At 37.3% G+C, this 18,701-nt stretch overlaps 1 protein-coding gene across 2 annotated transcripts; it reads left to right on the plus strand.

Moving 5' to 3' along the window:
• Nucleotides 1–72: 72 nt before the first annotated feature.
• Nucleotides 73–17,939, plus strand: LOC132161509 (choline transporter-like protein 2). 2 transcript variants are annotated; one of them, XM_059571606.1, is made up of 22 exons: nt 73–281; nt 7,085–7,133; nt 7,764–7,837; nt 7,978–8,062; nt 8,210–8,294; nt 8,382–8,495; nt 8,695–8,755; nt 8,842–8,968; nt 10,363–10,446; nt 10,590–10,702; nt 10,957–11,088; nt 11,593–11,692; nt 11,926–12,018; nt 12,182–12,266; nt 12,459–12,721; nt 12,805–12,899; nt 13,538–13,641; nt 13,774–13,847; nt 13,934–14,004; nt 14,128–14,216; nt 14,314–14,398; nt 15,912–17,253. In XM_059571606.1, exons 1-22 carry the CDS (start codon nt 245–247, stop codon nt 16,418–16,420), a joined length of 2,529 nt encoding a protein of 842 aa, XP_059427589.1. In that variant the 5' UTR covers nt 73–244; the 3' UTR covers nt 16,421–17,253. The 2 variants fall into 2 exon arrangements, with proteins under 2 accessions (XP_059427589.1, XP_059427590.1); XM_059571607.1 differs by lacking the exon at nt 15,912–17,253 and adding an exon at nt 17,372–17,939 and having other exon boundaries at nt 75–281.
• The last annotated feature ends 762 nt before the right edge of the window (nt 17,940–18,701 follow it).

Here is an 18,701-nt window from a genome sequence, read left to right on the forward strand (position 1 = left end):
CATTGGCTGTGACGGCTGTCTGTCATTTTTTTTCTGTGCTCTCATTGGTGGGTTCAGCCCTCGCACTCTCTTCTCGGAAAAGCAAAACCCGTCGTCATGAGTGTACTGTAGAATGCGCTGATGTTTGCCTCACACTTCCACTAAAGAGCAGCGGAATTGCTGATGACCAATTCCTCACAAGATTAGGATACTGTTCCTTTCGATATTTAAGTGACTGCCACAAGTGCGCATTCTTTATTTTCAAATGGAGCCGGAGGAGAAAGATCCAGAGTCCAAATATGGTAAGACATTTTCATGTTTAAGGGTTCCTCCTTCTGAAAGTGCTGGGGATGGTTCTCTGATGGAAACAATTACTGATGCGTGGGGCGTGGGTCTCAGGCATTTTGATGAAGAATAACAGTAATGCAGACTTGCACACTGGTGCTCGACATAAGTCATGCGTGAATGTATTGAAGCAATGCATTAGACCGTTAGACCGGTGTGTGTGAGAGAGGATACAGCAGGGTGGATGTAATCAAGAAAACAATAGGCGTGGGCTCAAACACATGGCTGGCGTAATTATTCCCAGGTCGATAATTACTGCGATCATCATATTGTTTTATAATGCGCCCCAATAAGTAAACGTGACTATAACTGCGTCTCTCACTGCCTGCTATCACGCACGCATTATAAATGGAGTTTACATCAATGTTGCCTGTTTATGTTTGTGTAACTGTAAGACTGAATGTCTGTTTGTTAAGTTTTAGTCGATTTCTCCACTTTAAATCAAACTAATACACCTTAATCGAAATATAAAAAGATTGGAAAGAAAAGAGAGCGTTTTGTTAACTAAATGCAATACTTGTTCAAGTTATTCAGAAAAGACAAATACTCTACTTTAAAACAAAAAATAATTTTACATGACCTTGCATGCTTGAATTATCGTCATGACGTTTGCCATAAAAACAAAGAAAACTGGTCAAAGGTTTCCATTACCATGCTAACAGCTGTGTGGTTTCTATAAAATATTTGTTATTTTCTGGTTAAGTTTAATTTGGGCTATTTCAAGAAGTGTTTTTAATGGTTTTAATTGAATATAATATCCCTGCAACATTTAGGACAAAAATAAGTGAATTCCCTTACTTGCCTTTAGTTAGTGTAAATCTAAATGTCCACTAAATTATTATAGTTATTGAAGTTTATGAACCATTTAAAAACTTTTGTCCCAATACTATTGGTAGACAAAATAATAGAGACAGAAAATCGATAAAGAGAATCAAGACCAAGTCCAGTTTTTCCATAACCACCACATTTCAATATGTCGAATAACTCACACTGAAAGTGACATACAGGGAGTAAAGTAACAGATTTATGTCCTATTTTCCATTATGACTTAGGAAATAATTAATTTTCACCAGTGTGTAATATTGCTGGAGTAATATAGCTTATTATAGCTTCAGTGTGATTTTCAGAAAATGAGGCTTGAAAATAGGCCTGGTTCAGTGGTCTGCTTTTCTACTCAAAGGGTTAAAGATATTAATACTCTTTGATTGCTTCATCATCTTAAAGATCCTCATTTAAAATTGTAATTAAAATTAAAAAAGCCTGATGAAGCAATACATGCCTAAACTAGATTAAGCTGAGGATTTAGACTTCCTAAAGCCTATTCTCCCGTTTCTTCTAGAGCCCCAGTCTCATTCCTGATCTTCATTTGAAGGTTTTTTGAAGTTCTGCTTTGGAGAACAAGTTGTAACGTGCTTTTAAAGAGTCTGGGCAGGAGTGACGTATTTCTACATGCTCAGATGACTTTTTGTCATCTTCTGGATTGCAATACGGTCTCTTAACCACATGAACACCAGAGATCATTATAGTAAATCTCTGACTAAGACTGGGAAATGCCTCCTCGTGATGTGTATGAGACTGTAACTTCTCTAAGGCTCATTCGTGAATGACAATGATACTCTTCTCTCCAGTTGCCTAGCAATCTCACAACATTGCAATGCCATTATACCTACAAAGGCATCTTAAATATCCATTTCCCTTATTGTGTCTGGAGATAACATGACTTTGGGGGTGGAAAAGGTCAGTTTGAAACAGGGGCCAAAGTTAGTGATTAGAATCAAGCTGTAGGTTGCCTTCTGGCCATACGTCTGATCAGATCAAGTTTGAGAATAATGCTCGATCTGTAGAAAAGACAGAGCAAACTGATAACACACAGCCATGCCTTTCCACATAAACAACAGCTGTGCACGACAGATTGGCTTTATGAAAATAGCTCCCTTTTTTGGCATTTAAAATGTCAATCTGATCGCTTGAATTGCAGTTTCCTCCCAGATACCCTGATGCCGTTGAGCACTACTTTTAACAACACAGATGCCACTTATCTAACTTGCATGGAATGGAAAGGTTTATTTGTTGGAAATGTCAACAATTGTCTACATGTCATTGAAAAAACAACTGACCATTAGTGTTCACCATAAATCCTCAATGCTTGTCAAAATTACCAAAAATAACCTAGCTTTAAAGGACTCGATTTCAATTTGAATTAATCGGAATTAATGTAAAATATAAATTTCCTGGTAAAATTAGAAATGAATGGCTTCTCAAGTCAGATTTATAGCTGGAAAACTCAAGATTTTGATACACAAGGTTCTGAGTTGGGTGGGCCATAACCATTAAACATGGCGGAAGTGGGAATCATTGCTTTTATTAGTTTCCCCACAACATCTACACAACTTTCTTGCATTACAGTCATGTGCATTTATGCAAGTCAATAATCATTTGACCCCCCCCCCCCCCCAACACACACCGAACTCACACACTTAACATAATATAAAAATATAAGATTAAAATATAAAAAATCAATTAATTTTAAGCCACACAAAGTCAACATGTTGGTATTTCTTGCTCTGAATCCTTCATAAAGTAAAATAAAAGTTTATTGATCTTTGAAAAGGTGTACCTGCGTTATTATGCCATTATAATTATATTAGTTGAAACTGGTCTTAGAACAACAATATTATCGTTTATTGCGATCATTTCTTGGACAATTTATCATTTATTCGGTGTGTGTTGGGGGGGGGGGTGTCAGAGGGCAGAATTCAGTAAGGAGACAGTTGTAGGGAAAAAGCTGTTTCTGAATCTGCTAGTCCTTGTCCTGAGGCTCCTGAAGCGCCTCCCAGAGGGCAGGAGGTTAAACAGTCTGTTGTCAGGGTGAGAGGAGTCCTTTAGAATGCTGTGAGCTCGACATAGACAGCGTTTCCTCTGGATGTCCTCAATAGCAGGAAGTGGTGTCCCTGTGATGCGTTAGGCAGTTTTCACCACCCTCTGCAGTGCTTTGCGGTCAGCCACTGAGCAGTTCCCATATCAGACTGTGATGCAACTGGTCAGGATGCTCTCGATCGCACATTGGTAAAAGTTTACCAGGATGGCTTAAGTTCCTCCTCCCTGTAGGCAGTCTCATTGTTGTCTCTGATGAGGCCAATCACTGTTGTGTCATCTGCAACCTTAATGATGGAGTTGGATACATGCACAGGCTTGCAGTCGTGGGTGTAGAGGGAGTACAGGAATGGGCTAAGCACACAGCCCTGTGGTACCCCTGTGTTGAGTGTGATGGTGGTGGAGCAGGTGTGGCCTGACTTAACATGCTGAGGTCTGTTGTTCAGAAATTCCATAATCCAGTTGCAGAGGGAGGTGTTGATGTCCAGGTCGCCAATCTTTGTGGTTAGCTTGGAGGGAATGACAGTGTTAAATGTTGAGCTGAAGTCAAGAAACAACATCTGTGTTGTTATTGTCCAAGTGTGTACCGAGTGCAGAACTGTGCATACTGCATCCTCTGAAAGTGAAAGTTTTGACATTTGCCAAATATGGTAACCCATACTCGGAATTGGTGCTCTGCATTTAACCCATCCAAGTGCATACACACAGCAGTGAGAAGTGAACACACCGTGAACACACACCCGGAGCAGTGGGCAGCTATATATCCAGCGCCCGGGGAGCAACTGGAGGTTCAGTGCCTTGCTCAAGGGCACTTCAGACATGAGTATTGAGGGTGGAAGAGAGCGCTGTTCATCTACTCCCTCCCACCTATATGCCAGTACCGATACTCAATCCGGCGGTCTTCTGGTAACTAGTCCGGCTCTTTAACCATTAGGTCACAGCTGCCTCACCCACAGCTGCCCCACTTCCTCATTGCTCGTATTGCTATGGTAGGCAAATTGGTGTTGGTCCAGTGTGGGTGGGAAGCAATCCTTGAGGTGTGCTAGGACCAGTCGCTCAAAGCACTTCATAATGATGGGTGTGAGTGCTACAGGCGGTAGTCATTTAGGCACATCGGGTAGGAGTATTTCGGCACTGGCACAATGGATGTGGACTAGACTTGTGCCAGTATTAGTTTCAGTACCAAACAGTTCCCAAGGCAAATTCCAAATGGAAGTGATTATCCTTATCTCCTTGGAGTGGGGACATTGGAGTGAGCAGAGCACGTGGATGTCAATATGCAATGGTTAGGAATGCACTTGGCAAATGGAGCAACATAATTTCCTAATTTTCTTCAACTGGTATGTTCGCGTGACAACACAGCACATGTCCGTCAGCAGATTCCCTGATGGACGCAGACATAAAATCAATATACATTTAATTTTTTTATATATATATTAGTTTTTATATATTATACAGCATATTGAAAAAACTTTTTTAAAATATAAAATGCATGTTTATTTGCAACAGTTATGCAAACAACAATAAAAAGACATTTTTGACAGTAAAACGGACGCGTTGTCATGGGAACATCCCAGCTGAAGACAATGAGGAAATTTTGTCCTGCTCACTCCAAAGTCCCCACTCCAAGGGGATAGGGATGATCACTTCCCCAGGAACCGTTCGGTACCGAAACTAATACCGGCAAAAGTCTAATGTGGACTTAAAGCATTTAGCTTGTCAGATCATGTGATCTAAAGGCAGTGTTGCGGGCTTTCAGCAGGAGTCGCACCTCCTTGTTCATCCATGGCTTATGATTAGGGTACGTTGTGATCTGTTTTTCTGTTGTGACACTGTTAATGGTGGTGTTGACGTAATCCGCGTCACGCTTCAACTTAAATACATGAGACTCTTCTCCTTCAATGTTGTCATCCTCCTCCTCCTCTTCCTCCCTCTCCTCCTCCTCTTCCTCCCTCTCCTCCTCATCTTCCTCCTCCTTCTCCTCTATCTCTCCGTTCTCCCTTACCAGCTCCCACACTTCCTCTTCCTTCATTTCTTTCTCCATTCCAAAAGTACACATTTACACATTACTGTATGTGGGTTATTGATGGAAAATGACTGGATATGATTCACAGTTACACTTTTATTAGTGGTCTGACCAAAAAAAATAAGAAACAATAAAATAAAAAACACATTGTTATTGTGAAATAGAAAAGAAAAAGAAATATGGGCACGACGGCGAAAATAAAAATGAGAATGTCCATTGTTAGAATTTGTAACTCTTGTGTTGTTGTCTGTCTATATATACTTTCCAATTGAAGGTTTATGAGATGTACCTTTGAGCTATTTCAGAAAACTGGTTTGCCATTGGTTGATTTATATTCACTTCATTATTGAAAGTCAAGATTCACTTGAACAATTCATGGCAAATTTATAAAAAGTCAAATAGAAATGTGTAGAAAATATGCTTGACAGTTTATGACAAGTAGATCAACCATTTTGCATTGACTGTAATGACTTATACAATGAACTAATGACCCGAGATTTGGAGGGGTAAGCCTATCGCCATCTTTATTTATATGGCGCTTTCTTCTTATTGGATATGATTTTTTTTTAACACATCCTATTAGTTCATCATAAAATAAAAGTGATTAAAAACAACACCATTTTAGATATAAAGAATAGATAAAAAAAAGCTCTCTCAGCATAGTATGTTGTGTAATATGCTACACATTTAAGCTTAAGGAAGTGCATGTTCTGAGAATAACAGTCAAGACGTATTATTGAGGATGAGAACCATGACTAGTTTCCTGTTTCAAAACACAGGAAGGGGTGTAGAGTCTGTCTGCCATTAACTGTAAACATTAAGACTAAAAATACTGAAAAGAGGGTCAAATGGGAAGTGGTTGGTATCATGGGAAACAAGGTTTGGGATTTCAGTTTTTTCATCAAGAAGGCATTTTCAGAGTATTGAGGAGATATGCTTACTTTTAAATGCAATAGATATGTTATGCATAAATTGTGACTATTTGTATTACTGTTTAATGATTTATTTTGTTGAAAGAGAACTGCTTAACCTTGAGTTCCCACATGAATAGGTTATTAGTATGTGTCAGGTTAGCAGGACGTGAAGAGCATCAGTGAGAGATGCTGGACAGGGTGACTGTAGCTGTTTGGAAAGCTCAGGTCATTAGGGAGCTGTTTGTGGATGGCTAAGAGCATCTGCTTCACTGATGATTGCTCTAAATGGATGGCACCTCAATAAAAGAAACTTTCAATAGTGCACACTAGTGTAGTGTAGTGTCTCAAGGGCCTTTAGGATGGCAACAAAAATGAAACTATCTCAGCCAAAGGGCCAATAACAGGAAAGACTGTTTCTAATTAATTTCTAAGTATCCGTATATAAGCAAATAAGCAAACTCCTTAAATCAATTCAACAAAAAGGAAAAACATAAATAAATAAATTGAATTGTGTAGACCAGCATGCTTCGGGAATGGGCCTTGAATAGAAAAATTTCATAACATTTACTTCAGCCACTACAGGATGCACTTTCTCGGCTCAACCCGCTTCTCTAAATAAACACTGCAGCTTTGCCAAATTCACACTTGGCCCGAGTTTAGTGAAAGTGAGGCCTTGCACACATGACTGAAGAATTCACAAACACATGCCAAATATTCAGCTCAGTTAGACAAGTACACCACAGCTTCACAGCTTCTAAATATTCCTGATAGTTCAGCTTTCTAGCTTTGAAAATGGAAATGCACTGTATTATTCAAAGTATTTTTTCAAAATAACTCAATTTTGACGCATTATATACTGTTATCATGTAAAATAGAAAGAAACTTATTACATTTATTTCTGGACACAAATGATGTAAATAAATACACTATTTTAATGTCTTCACAGGTGATTCAAGGAAATTTGACCCCACATTTAAAGGCCCAATTTATAACAGGTGAGACGACCTTGATAAGCCAAATCTAATATTTAGAAACTATTTACATATCCAGATTTGAGATCACTGTTATTTTAATGTCATTTATTTGTACTATTATAGTTGACTTATAATTTCACTTTAATGTGAAAGTTTTAGTATTTTTGCCATTTATTATTATATTGTCTTGTTTTATAATTTTATTTTGCTATTTTATAAGGTGTTTTATGTCTATATAGTATTTTTTTATGTTATTAAATGTATTTATAAAATCTTGTTAAAATTAGTAAATTGTTTATTCAGTATTCAAGCTTCACTTATTTTAGTAGCTCAACTTAAGCTAAATGAAAAAAAGAAGCATTGAAGTAGCTGAAATAAAATGTAAAAAATAAAAAAAATGTAAATAAATGTTAAAATAAAATCAATTATATATATATATATAAGGTTCTTTTTTAATTGCATGTTAAATTGATTTTATTTCAAGTAATGACTTTTTTATGGTTTAAAAAAAAGTTTTAATTAACGATAAGAACCCTGTCTGAGACATGTAATTGCAGTGAATTAAACTTTTATTTTAACATTCTTCTTATAAACATCCATGTCAAGATTTGTGTTGTAGCACTGAGTGTGTGTGCTTTTCTTGGTGAACAGGGGCTGCACAGACATTCTCTGTTGTATCCTGTTCATCTTGGCCTTGCTGGGCTACTTTGCAGTTGGGATTCTGGGTAAATTTCATTCTATTCATTTTCCAATTTTTATGCACAGTGCCGCTATATGCATATGGGCAGAAAGCATTAAACCGTGTCCATTTCAGAGGACAATTTATTGTCTTTCCACACTGACAATGCTGTATCTTTTGTTCCAGCATGGTCTCAGGGTGACCCTCGGAAAGTGATTTACCCGACAGACAGTAAGGGTCAGTTTTGTGGACAGGTCGGCACCCCACTTGAGTGAGTAAAGCTGTTTCTTTGAAAACTGTGTTTCACTTTGCCATCACAATAGACTTTACATGCAATTATGTGGTTAAATTGTGAAATAAGTTCTTACTCTGATGTATCTCAGACATGACTGTTAATTTTTCCTGTCTGAATAATCAGAAATAAGCCCCTGCTGTTCTACTTCAACATCATGAAGTGTGCCAGTCCTCTGGTCCTGCTGGAGTTACAGTGTCCCACCACGCAGGTTTGGCACAGTCTCAGTTATATATAGTGTTTGACACACACATTTTCAATACAGAATGTTACAGTTGTTTTTATGTTCATTGGACAGATCTGTGTGGAGAGATGTCCCGATAAATTCATGACTTTATTGAAAGCATTACAAAATAAAGATGACAGGGAATACTACAAGCAATTCTGCAAGGATGGAGTTGACATGACCAAGGTGAGTTCTGGACAGGAAAGAATACATTTTTAACATATCATGATAAAAATGATTACAGTAGATAGCATTTTGATCATAGTGCCCATCCCTAGTATTTATTTTACAGTGGTTTAAGGTTTCGGATAGCAAACATAAAGAGAACCATTTGTGCTGCAGCAGAGAAAACTACTTCACAGGGAAATGTCTTTCTGTTTTCCAGCAAGGTCCTGAAATCCTGAAGAATGGCTTGTGCCCTTCAATACTCACACCTAGCAAGAATTGTAAGCCTTTAAATCTTACAAAACTTGTTTCATCACATAAATTACTGTTCGGTTGCATTAAAATGCTGAAATTCACTCTGTTACAGTCACACGTAGATGCTTGCCCGCTCTCGAGAGCTTGAAAGGTGGTGTAATTGTGGTTGGCAACAAAACTACGTTCAAAGATGATAAAGGAGAAAATATAAATGCAACAGATCTCCTTGAAGCCTCAAAGTTAGTAATATTATTATTATTTGTATTTAATCAGTGTTTTTTTTCAGTGTAATTAATATACAATTATAGTTTTTACTAATGTTTTGAATTAGTATATATATATTCAGTTTAATTTTAGTTAAGGTTTTAGTCATTAAAATTTTTTATATATGTCTGTATACTTTTAATAATTTGTATGAATTTAAACTAGCTCAGCTTGGCAACTAGCTGAAAACATTTAGATTATTTTATTTAAAAAAAATAATAGAATGTGATATAGACGGTTTCATCCGGCGCACGCGCCTGGTCCTAAGTTAACTTCCGGTCTGTGTTGTGTATATCAGTCTGGCTGCGGTCAGTGCCTTCTACAAACGCAGTTAAATGGATGTGTTTACCATACATCTATTTATTTTTGGAGACTCGCCACGATTTTAAAACTGATCGATTTTCAAAAAGGCTTCGTTGAATAAACATGAGTAACGTTACATACTGCACGTTTAATAATAATAATTCTTCCTTACATTTATATGTTTAAATATCAAAACGAGGCACGGGTGTTTTTATATCACTATTTCTGAAGGAAGACTTGCGTGTTATATGCCTGATAACGCAGCGTTTGTAAGCGTAGCTCTGCTTTGTTTACAGCTGTTACTGGGGAAACCTCTATTTCTCACGCTTTATGCATCTCCTGCTCGGAAATAATTAATTTGCATTTTCATTAAGTCCACCTGATTTACACAGCAAACAAATTTTGTTTGTTATCAAAAAAAAATATCTACTCCAGAGGGACTTGGCTGTTGTTATTGATTCTATTTGGAAGTCTACCGGAAGTTAAAGGAGCATTGCGTAGGTTCTGAAATTCCTAACCGTTACTGACACCAGTGGCCATTAGAGGAACTGCAGCCAGTCTCATGCTTGTTCTCAAAGCGCAGGTGTCTGAATTGTGCTGGAGGCTGGTCGCTTCTTTCCATCCGCAGAGTCCATTTGAAAACACTATTGCCGCTGCTTACTATAATGGCTGGCGTGCCGTACGGTTGTAAGCCCAAGTAGACGAGAAAGCACATGACGTCACATTTTGTGAATTTTCGCACCAATTTGGGCCCGACTCCTCAACACACAATTGAGTCTACATGCTGATAGAGGCAACCGTGGTGGACAGTCGAGGTGTCATTCTTTATTTTACATCATGGTTGGCTCATACATGTACAAATGAAAACTCTATCTTGAAGATTTTTTTTTTAAGTAAAAACCTCCACATAGCTCCTTTAAGTTAGGGCCACAAAAGTGCGCATGCACAGTAACGTTTGTTTATGTTGTTGCCGTTGAAACCATCTATAATAATGCTGGATATTATGTGTTTACATTGAAATATAATCGTATTGATTATATTTAATGCATATTCTTATTTTTTGCAGGAAATCCAATGTTGTGGTTGAGGCTCGGGCGGTAGCCATGAGGATCTTCGAGGACTATACTCGGTCCTGGCACTGGATACTCCTGTAAGCATGTGATATTCTAGGTTCATTTTAGTTCCTCTCCATTCAGTGTTTGGTTATGGCTGTCTGATTTGGTGAGTTCTAGTGTTTACTACTGTAGAGGAATTACACTTGCATTGATCAAATCTCTATGCGTTCTCTGTCAGCGGCTTGGTGATCGCCATGCTGGTCAGTCTGATCTTTATTCTCCTCTTGCGCTGTCTGGCTGGAGTCATGATCTGGGTTATGATCATCATGGTCGTCATTGTTATTGGATACGGTAATGGTTCTTGTCTTGTCTACAGCTCTCAAATAACATTATGTTTCTCGTACATGTTTATCCTAATTACACAGAAATTGAAGCCTGCGCCTGGACGTTCTATTCATTGAAAATCTCATCATCATTGATTTCCATATTCATCTACTGTATTGTAGTAATGTCATAATTTACTATATTAAAGAAAAATAGTGCAATATCACAAAGAATTTGTATATATTTAATCTCTGTTTATCTCCTCTCCTCATTCTCTTCAGGTATTTTCCATTGCTACATGCAGTACGCCAGTCTGAAAGGACAGGCCGGTTCTGACGTCACTATCAAGGATCTAGGTCTACTGACAGACTTTTCTGTGTACTTACAGATTCAGCAGACCTGGCTTGCCTTCAGTGAGTTTTTATATCAGTTATCTCAATTATTTGAAATACAAAAATTAATGCACGACCATTCAAAAGTTTAAGAGAAGTCAGTTTTTTTAATGTTTTTGTAATAAGGCTGCATGCATTTGATCAAAACTACATTAAGAACAGTGATATTCTGAAATATAAGTACAATATAAAAGAATTGTTTACTATTTTAATACGTATTTAAATATTTATTTTTCAACATCATTACTAAGGTCTTCAGTGTAACACGATCCTTTAGAAATCTCTTTTTTTCCCCACTTTTGATTAAATTATGCATCCTTGGAAAAATATTTTTTTTATTTCTTAACATTTGCAATAAACAATACTTACTGGCCTCAAACTTTTGAATGGTAGTGTATACATACATATTCATTAATTAAATGAACATGTTACATTAAATCTTTACACAGTATATACCCGTTTTCTTTGTCACCTTCAGTTTTCATTACATCTTTCTGTGTCCTGTCCTCCTTTGTCACCACACAGTGATTATCCTGTGTATTGTGGAAGTGGTCATCATCCTTCTCCTCATCTTCCTCAGGAAGAGGCTCTTCATTGCTATTGCTCTCATCAAAGAGGCCAGCAAGTCAGTCTACTTTCTTCCTGTAGAGCAAACTGTGTTTTTAGACTTGTTGCTGGTGTTGTTTAGTCTCCTATTCCATATTACTGCTTTTTTTAGGTACTCTAATAGCATTAGCAGTTAAACAGCAGCGCTATCCTCAGTGTGATGGATTAACTGTGGCTTAAAATCATGAAATAATAATTAGGTTAACTGGGAGTGTTAGACAGGAAGTCCTAATAACCACATCTATTTTTCAGGGCTATCGGTCATGTGATGTCTTCACTGTTCTACCCCCTGCTGACCTTTGCCCTACTGTCTTTAGTCATCGCATACTGGGCCATCACCGCCGTGTATCCTAAAGAAAATAATGCAATTACATCATAAAAAATAGACATGGGCATTACTAATTTCAGTTGTTCGCTGTTGGTAATTTGTTGTTAAACATTGTAGTTTGACATGTTGATAATGTGAGTTTGGTTTCAAGGAAACGCGATATCCTTAACTATTGATTAGGTTTTTGTCAACCTCCAATGAGGCAGTATACAAGGTTTTCAATACATCCCAATGCATGTATTCCAGAGACACCTGCAACCCTGAAGTTAGTCTCTTTTTATGCTAATTTTGCATAAAATCTTTCTTGATAAACATCATGTTGGCTATTTATTGGCAGTTTTATTGAATTATGTTGAACAGTAGTGTATGTCTTGTTATACTGTAGCATATTTGGCAGAACAATGCTTGATAAATGCATATATTTCATAAAGTTGCATTGATTTTATTCTCTCCACAGACTTTCAACAGCTCAAATGTCACCACTCAATGTCCTGATGCTGAGTGCCTGTTTGCGTTTTATGGAGGAGAGACATTATACCACAAGTACCTGATTCTGTTCCAGTTCTATAATTTATTCCTCTTCTTCTGGTGTGCCAACTTCGTGACAGCATTGGGCCAGGTCACACTGGCAGGGGCCTTCGCCTCCTACTACTGGGCATTCAAAAAGCCTGACGACATCCCAGCTTTCCCTATCTTCAACTCTTTGGGACGGGCCCTCAGGTGCGTGACGAAAGAGAAAGTTGACAGTTTTTTGCCAGTTTCTATCTTTTTTGTATGCTCTATATCACACACTTATTTTCCAGGTATCACACTGGCTCGCTGGCATTTGGTTCCCTCATTCTTGCCATCGTTCAGATCATCAGGGTCATATTGGAGTATCTGGATCAGAAGCTGAAAGGTCTCACTACTACAGTGTTTTCCTTCTTCAGTAGATTTGCTTTTAGACCCCTTCAACTTTTAGCTCAATGTTTGCATTTTGAGCAAACATTGGTCTTTCTTACCCTTATGTTGACTACAACCAGTACGATTTTCTTCTATGGTGCATCAAGGAGATGTTAAAGAATAAAAGCATATAGTGACAGGAGTTTTCAAGCTCAGAAAAGCATAATAAAACAAGGCTACAAAAATGTGTGAGTTAATGAGGTTGGGCATGAGTTTTTTTCTTTTTGGTGTTTGCCAGCCACTAGTCAATTTACAGTTTTGTCGTTCGAAAAAGAGCAACGTGGAAAATCACATTTTGTGTTTCACTTGAAGAAAGTCAGTTATATAGGTTTGGACAACTTTCAATTTTGTGTATTTTTTTTTTTTAAATGCCATAAGGTCAGTAAGAAATTCAAAAACAAAGAAACATAGAATCATAGAAAAAGTATCATTTATCAGACTTCTCACTTTTGGCAAATATTACATGCTGACTGACTTGACAACCAAAAAGTCTAAACTACATCAAAGAAATAACTGTGGGAATTAATTATGGAATATTTTATCCATTGCTTTCTTTCTGTTATGTGCGTTTGAATCTTGATTCACTTCCTCCAGGTGCCCAAAATAAATGTGCAAAATTCCTGCTCAGCTGCTTAAAGTGCTGCTTCTGGTGTCTGGAGAAATTCATCAAGTTTCTGAACCGAAACGCCTATATTATGGTACATTTTCATTTCCCTTTTGCAAATTTTTTGACCTTTTGTGGATTGTTTCTGGCATCAGTAGTTTACATCTTATGTTTATGTGCTCAAAAACATATTTGCTGAAACCAATTTGGCATATTGTTTTTTCAGGTGGCGATATATGGTAAAAATTTCTGTGCGTCTGCCAAGGATGCATTCTTTCTTCTGATGAGGAACATTGTCCGGTGATTGTTAAATGAATCTGAATATTTAAGAAAGTGTTTTGTTTGTTAAAATGCAATAAACAGTCAAAATGTACTTGTTTTTCTAGTGTGGCCGTTCTTGACAAAGTGACAGACTTCCTCTTATTTTTGGGCAAACTCCTCATCGTTGGAATCGTGGGTGAGTGGTTTGATCAGATATCATGTGAATCCAGAGGTTTTTTGAGTGGAACTGACTTCTCACATTCCAGTACACTAATGTAAAACAGCACACACTAACTGTTTTGGTTTTGTCCCTTTTCAGGAATTTGTTCTTTCTTCTTTTTCACGGGCAAGATTAAAATGGTGGAGGTCGCTGCTCCATCCCTTAATTATTACTGGGTGCCTATCCTGGTGAGTTACATCAATCCAGCAATACCAGATTTTCCATTTGCAAGATCAAAATTTCCATTTTGTAGGTTGTAATAACTTCCTCTCCCTTAATTTACAGACTGTGGTGACTGGCGCCTATCTAATTGCTCATGGATTTTTTAGTGTATACGCCATGTGTGTGGACACACTCTTCCTCTGTTTCTGTAAGTGTGAAGCAGCTATATTTATTTCACGAGAAAATACGTAATGAAAAAAACATAAGTTGTCAATTTGTTGGCTGAGTAACAAAACAAGAGTTCTGATTATAGCAGCTGTTGTGTTAGATTTTTAATGGGTGTTCACAGATGTTTAACTTTTATTGCTCAACTTTGCCAGCTAAGCACATATGCAGCACTCAAACAGCATTCTTTCCTTTCCTTCAAATGTTGTTCTTTTCTGTAATGCAACAGAGAGCAACAGTGACCACTGGATTTCCACATTTATTTTCTCTATATTCGTAAAAAAAAAAAAAAAGTGCCGATAGAGTTTCAAACCTTGAACCAAACCAACCAGCTCTGAGACACATTGCAATATTACAAAGTAAATACATGAAGTATTCAGTCTTTTCAGTTTGTGTATTAGGGAATGAACTATTCATCCAGTGAAGCTTTGTAAAAGATGGCAACTGATTTAGAAAAGACAGTATAATATGAAATTATCCACAAATATAAAATACCATATGTGACCCTGGAGTACAAAAGCACTCATAAAGAGCACAGGTATATTTGTAGCAATAGCCAACAATACATTGTATGAGTCAAAATTATCATTTTTTCTTTTATGCTAAAAATCATCATGATATAAAAGGAAAGATCATGTTCCATGAAGATTTTCGTACCATAAATATATCAAACCTTAATTTGTGATAAGTAATATGCATTGCTAAGAACTAAGTTTTTAGACAAATCTAAAGGTGATTTTCTCAGTATTGAGATTTTTTTTGGACCCTCAGATTCCAAATACTCAAGTACCGTAGTTGTATCTCGTACAAATATTGTCCTATCCTAGCAAACCATATATCAATGGAAAGCTAATTTATTCAATCTCAAATTAAAAAAAAAGACCCCTTATGACTGGTTTATTGGTCCAGGGTCACATTTATTAAATTTATGCATTTAGCATAACATATATGTTATATACCAGATCATATACCATACATATAAGTTATATTCCATACCATCTTATAACCATATACCATGCATACGTTTTTTGAGAGTGTAGATAAAACCGATTTTGTTTTTACACTGATTCATAGGAGTGGGCAATCACTGCTCATTCCCATTTCCATGGTAACAGGAGCTTTTTTTGGCAGGACATAGGTTATGTAATTCTCAATTGGCTATTAAAACCTTTTTTTTTTTTTTATCACATCTATGGCTTCTACAGAAGCACATATCATTGTTTCCTCAGAACTTATGGTTTGTCTTTAAGACATTTCTGTATGGAGAAAATGACTGGGATTTTACTTGTGGGGCTCACTGTTGACATATCTGCATATCACAAATGCTTCGGGGCTTCCGGCTTGCTTCATGTCTAACCATTTCCTTCTATCTCTCTCTTTTTTCTCTCTTCAACATGATTTTGTCCAATCATGTCCTTGTGCTCCTTTCTGCTACGTGCTTTGTCAAAACACTAACATTTCAAAATAACCATCACACGCAAACAAAAAAACTGAAGGTGAAGATCTGGAGAGAAATGACGGTTCCTCCGACAAACCGTTTTTCATGTCTCCCAAGCTGCACCAGATTTTGTCAATTGAAAAAAGCGCAGAGGAGACGGACCGTGCCGATGTACCCATCGTACAGGTACAAGCCGAGGAGGAAGTCCCACTGCAGGAGAATGGAGAGGTGCAGCTTAAAGAGCAGGGCGTCCTAAAGCAGGAGCAGGAAGAAGAGACGCCTCTAAACCAGGAGACACACCTTGAAGAACCGCCCCAAGAAACACAGCCTCCAGAGGCACCCGCAGCCCACGAGGAGGTTACAACCCAAGAGCCTGAACCGCCACAAGTGACCCCACAACAAAACGGACCCCAAGAGTTGGATGCCGAGGACAAGGAGGAGCAGGTGGCCCAACCTCAAGCAGAACCACCACAGGCTGAGAACCACCAAGAACAGGAACCAGAGGAACCGAAGCCTCAAGAAAACGGACCTCAAGAGAGCGAGACCCTGCTCACCCCTCAGGATTGAAGGTGGAGTCGAAAAAGGTTTCAGAGAAGCCTACTGCTTTGGAAACTGGTGCACTTTGGTGGCTTTGAGAAGCCATTAGTATACATTGGAAAGTACCTCCTTCATTCCCGTCATAATGTTTACTCAGTCAATCAATTTTGAGAACTGTCTCATAATCAATAATCACTGGTCATAATTAATGGCATGACACAAAATTGTACTCGAAGTATGAGCTGTTTGATTGACAACTGGTTATGTGGACCTAAACCCCATTAGATATGCCTACATAGCACTTGTAGAATGTGACTGTGTTCGTGTTCATGTAGTACGTTTTAATGTAAGGACATATAAAAGTGTATTGTAGGTGCTTGACTTGTGCCTAAATATCGTTACTTATCAATGTCTTAATCATATTGAAGAATGCAAAAAGATTTTGCTGCATCCCTATGTTTACAGCAACAACAAAAACATCTGTTTACAGTGATACCAGCCAAGACCAAACAGTGTCATTTTTTAAGAATTTGTGCAAATGCATTTGAAAATGGTGTTGATTTTAAGCCTAATTAGATAATTTTATGGTGCAGATAAACAAAAAAAATTAAAAAGTGACACGGAAAGAAAGTCAACTTAAAAACGAAACAATCAAAGAAATTTTTTTTTAACACCCTTCTGTTTTGGTCTGCTGTGACTGGTTAATGCACTGACAGATTGAAATCTTTTCAATGCCTGATATTTGTCGCTGTTTGCCACTCTGTTGCCTCTTTTTCTACCTCTGTGCTTCTCTTTTCTTAATATTTGCATGTTGGTAATGTGATCTCCCAGTGCTTTAATAAATCAAACTCTCTCTTTGTTGAGATCTCAAGCCTTTTTTTGCTTCCAAGGCGCTGCTACTATTGTTGGCATTTATGCTTTTTGGCACATTTCATGTTAAGTTCATGCTATTTTTTGTCTCAACCTAAATTCTTCCAACAGTGGAGGATCTGGAACGCAATGATGGCACAGTGGACAGACCATACTTCATGCCAGAGACACTGCTGTCCATCCTCAAGAAGTCCAATGAGGGGGTGAAAACAGTGGACTAAAGGAAAGAAGGAAAGATTTATAGAGAAACAAAACAGTGCAGGGACAGAAAGATATCTACTTGCCAGATTTTACAGCTCAGGCACCAGTGATTAATACCAGACCTTATAGACAAAAGTGTTACATATTTGTTACTCCCCCCCCCTTATTACATGTGTTTATATTTTGTATATATTATGCTTTATTAGACTAGGCACAACTGTCCTAATATCTTTTTCAGTTTCATTTGAATGTCTATGTTACTGAATTACTTTAACCGCATTAGGCCTATTCTCGTGATGACAGTGTTAATTCTAACCATTTTTATATCTGACAACATTTGAATATAATGAAATTTCATTTTGATATGTTTCTGCAGTGTTTTTCAGTGCGTCCGTTTGACGCAGCCATTTTTGTGTTAAAACTTGTATTGTTTGAGGTGATAAAGGAGAGAACTAATAAATATTAATTAGGTCAAGAACGTAATGTATTATTTTTCGGGGCGTAAAGGTTAATATTCATGAGACAACGAAACTTAGTTTAGTTACTAGGCAACCAGTTGAAAACACAAACGAGGCTCCTTTTAGCAAGGCTATTGTAGGAAAAGAAATCCATCTATAAACACCAATATAATAATTGTTCATAAAAATGCCCACCACGTCTGTCTCAGAAGACATCGAGCTCCCTGCCCATGATGAAATCTCGAAGCTCCAAAGGAAAATTCATCTTCTGATTGTTTTTATTGTGGATTTCACCATTTGAGCTGAAGCAGTTAAGTTGTGGAAGTAACTTTAGTGGAGTAATGTTTCCATTGTTTTATTATTATTGTCATAATTTATTATTTGTTCTCGAGGATTCAAGCTGTCAACTTGTAGTTACTGAATAAGTGAAGACTTGAAGTCTGAAATTTTCTTCTAAAATTAACTTTTTTTTTTTTTTTAATTAGGCTCCTGTTTAGGTTCAGTAATTTTACTGTAATTGCAATGTATAGTTCCTTTTCTATGCAATTCAAGTGAAATAACAACAGAAATATAGGAGGCTGGTAGAAAATGCTAATTTTAGAAGAAAATTTCAGACGGCACAGAGAGGCTTTTGCACCTGAACTCTTCAAGTGGTTTTGTAACGGTTTAATACATTTGTATTAATTTTAAATCAAACAAAGAGCTCAATAAAATGATAGGTAAAAATTGATAGCCTGAGTTCACTGTAAGTCACTTTGGATAAAAGCGTCTGCTAACTGCAT

This window comes from Carassius carassius, chromosome 17 (assembly GCF_963082965.1).
Source record: "Carassius carassius chromosome 17, fCarCar2.1, whole genome shotgun sequence".
Classification (NCBI taxonomy): domain Eukaryota; kingdom Metazoa; phylum Chordata; class Actinopteri; order Cypriniformes; family Cyprinidae; genus Carassius; species Carassius carassius.

What these genes read in the sequence shown, in the direction of transcription:
- LOC132161509 (XM_059571606.1), top strand. Translation starts at nt 245, where the DNA reads ATGGAGCCGGAGGAGAAAGATCCAGAGTCCAAATATG. An exon ending in CTTTGCAGTTGGGATTCTGG is followed by an intron (nt 7,838 to 7,977) that starts GTAAATTTCATT and finishes CTTTTGTTCCAG; the next exon opens with CATGGTCTCAGGGTGACCCT. An exon ending in TACTGGGCCATCACCGCCGT is followed by an intron (nt 12,019 to 12,181) that starts GTATCCTAAAGA and finishes ACTATTGATTAG; the next exon opens with GTTTTTGTCAACCTCCAATG.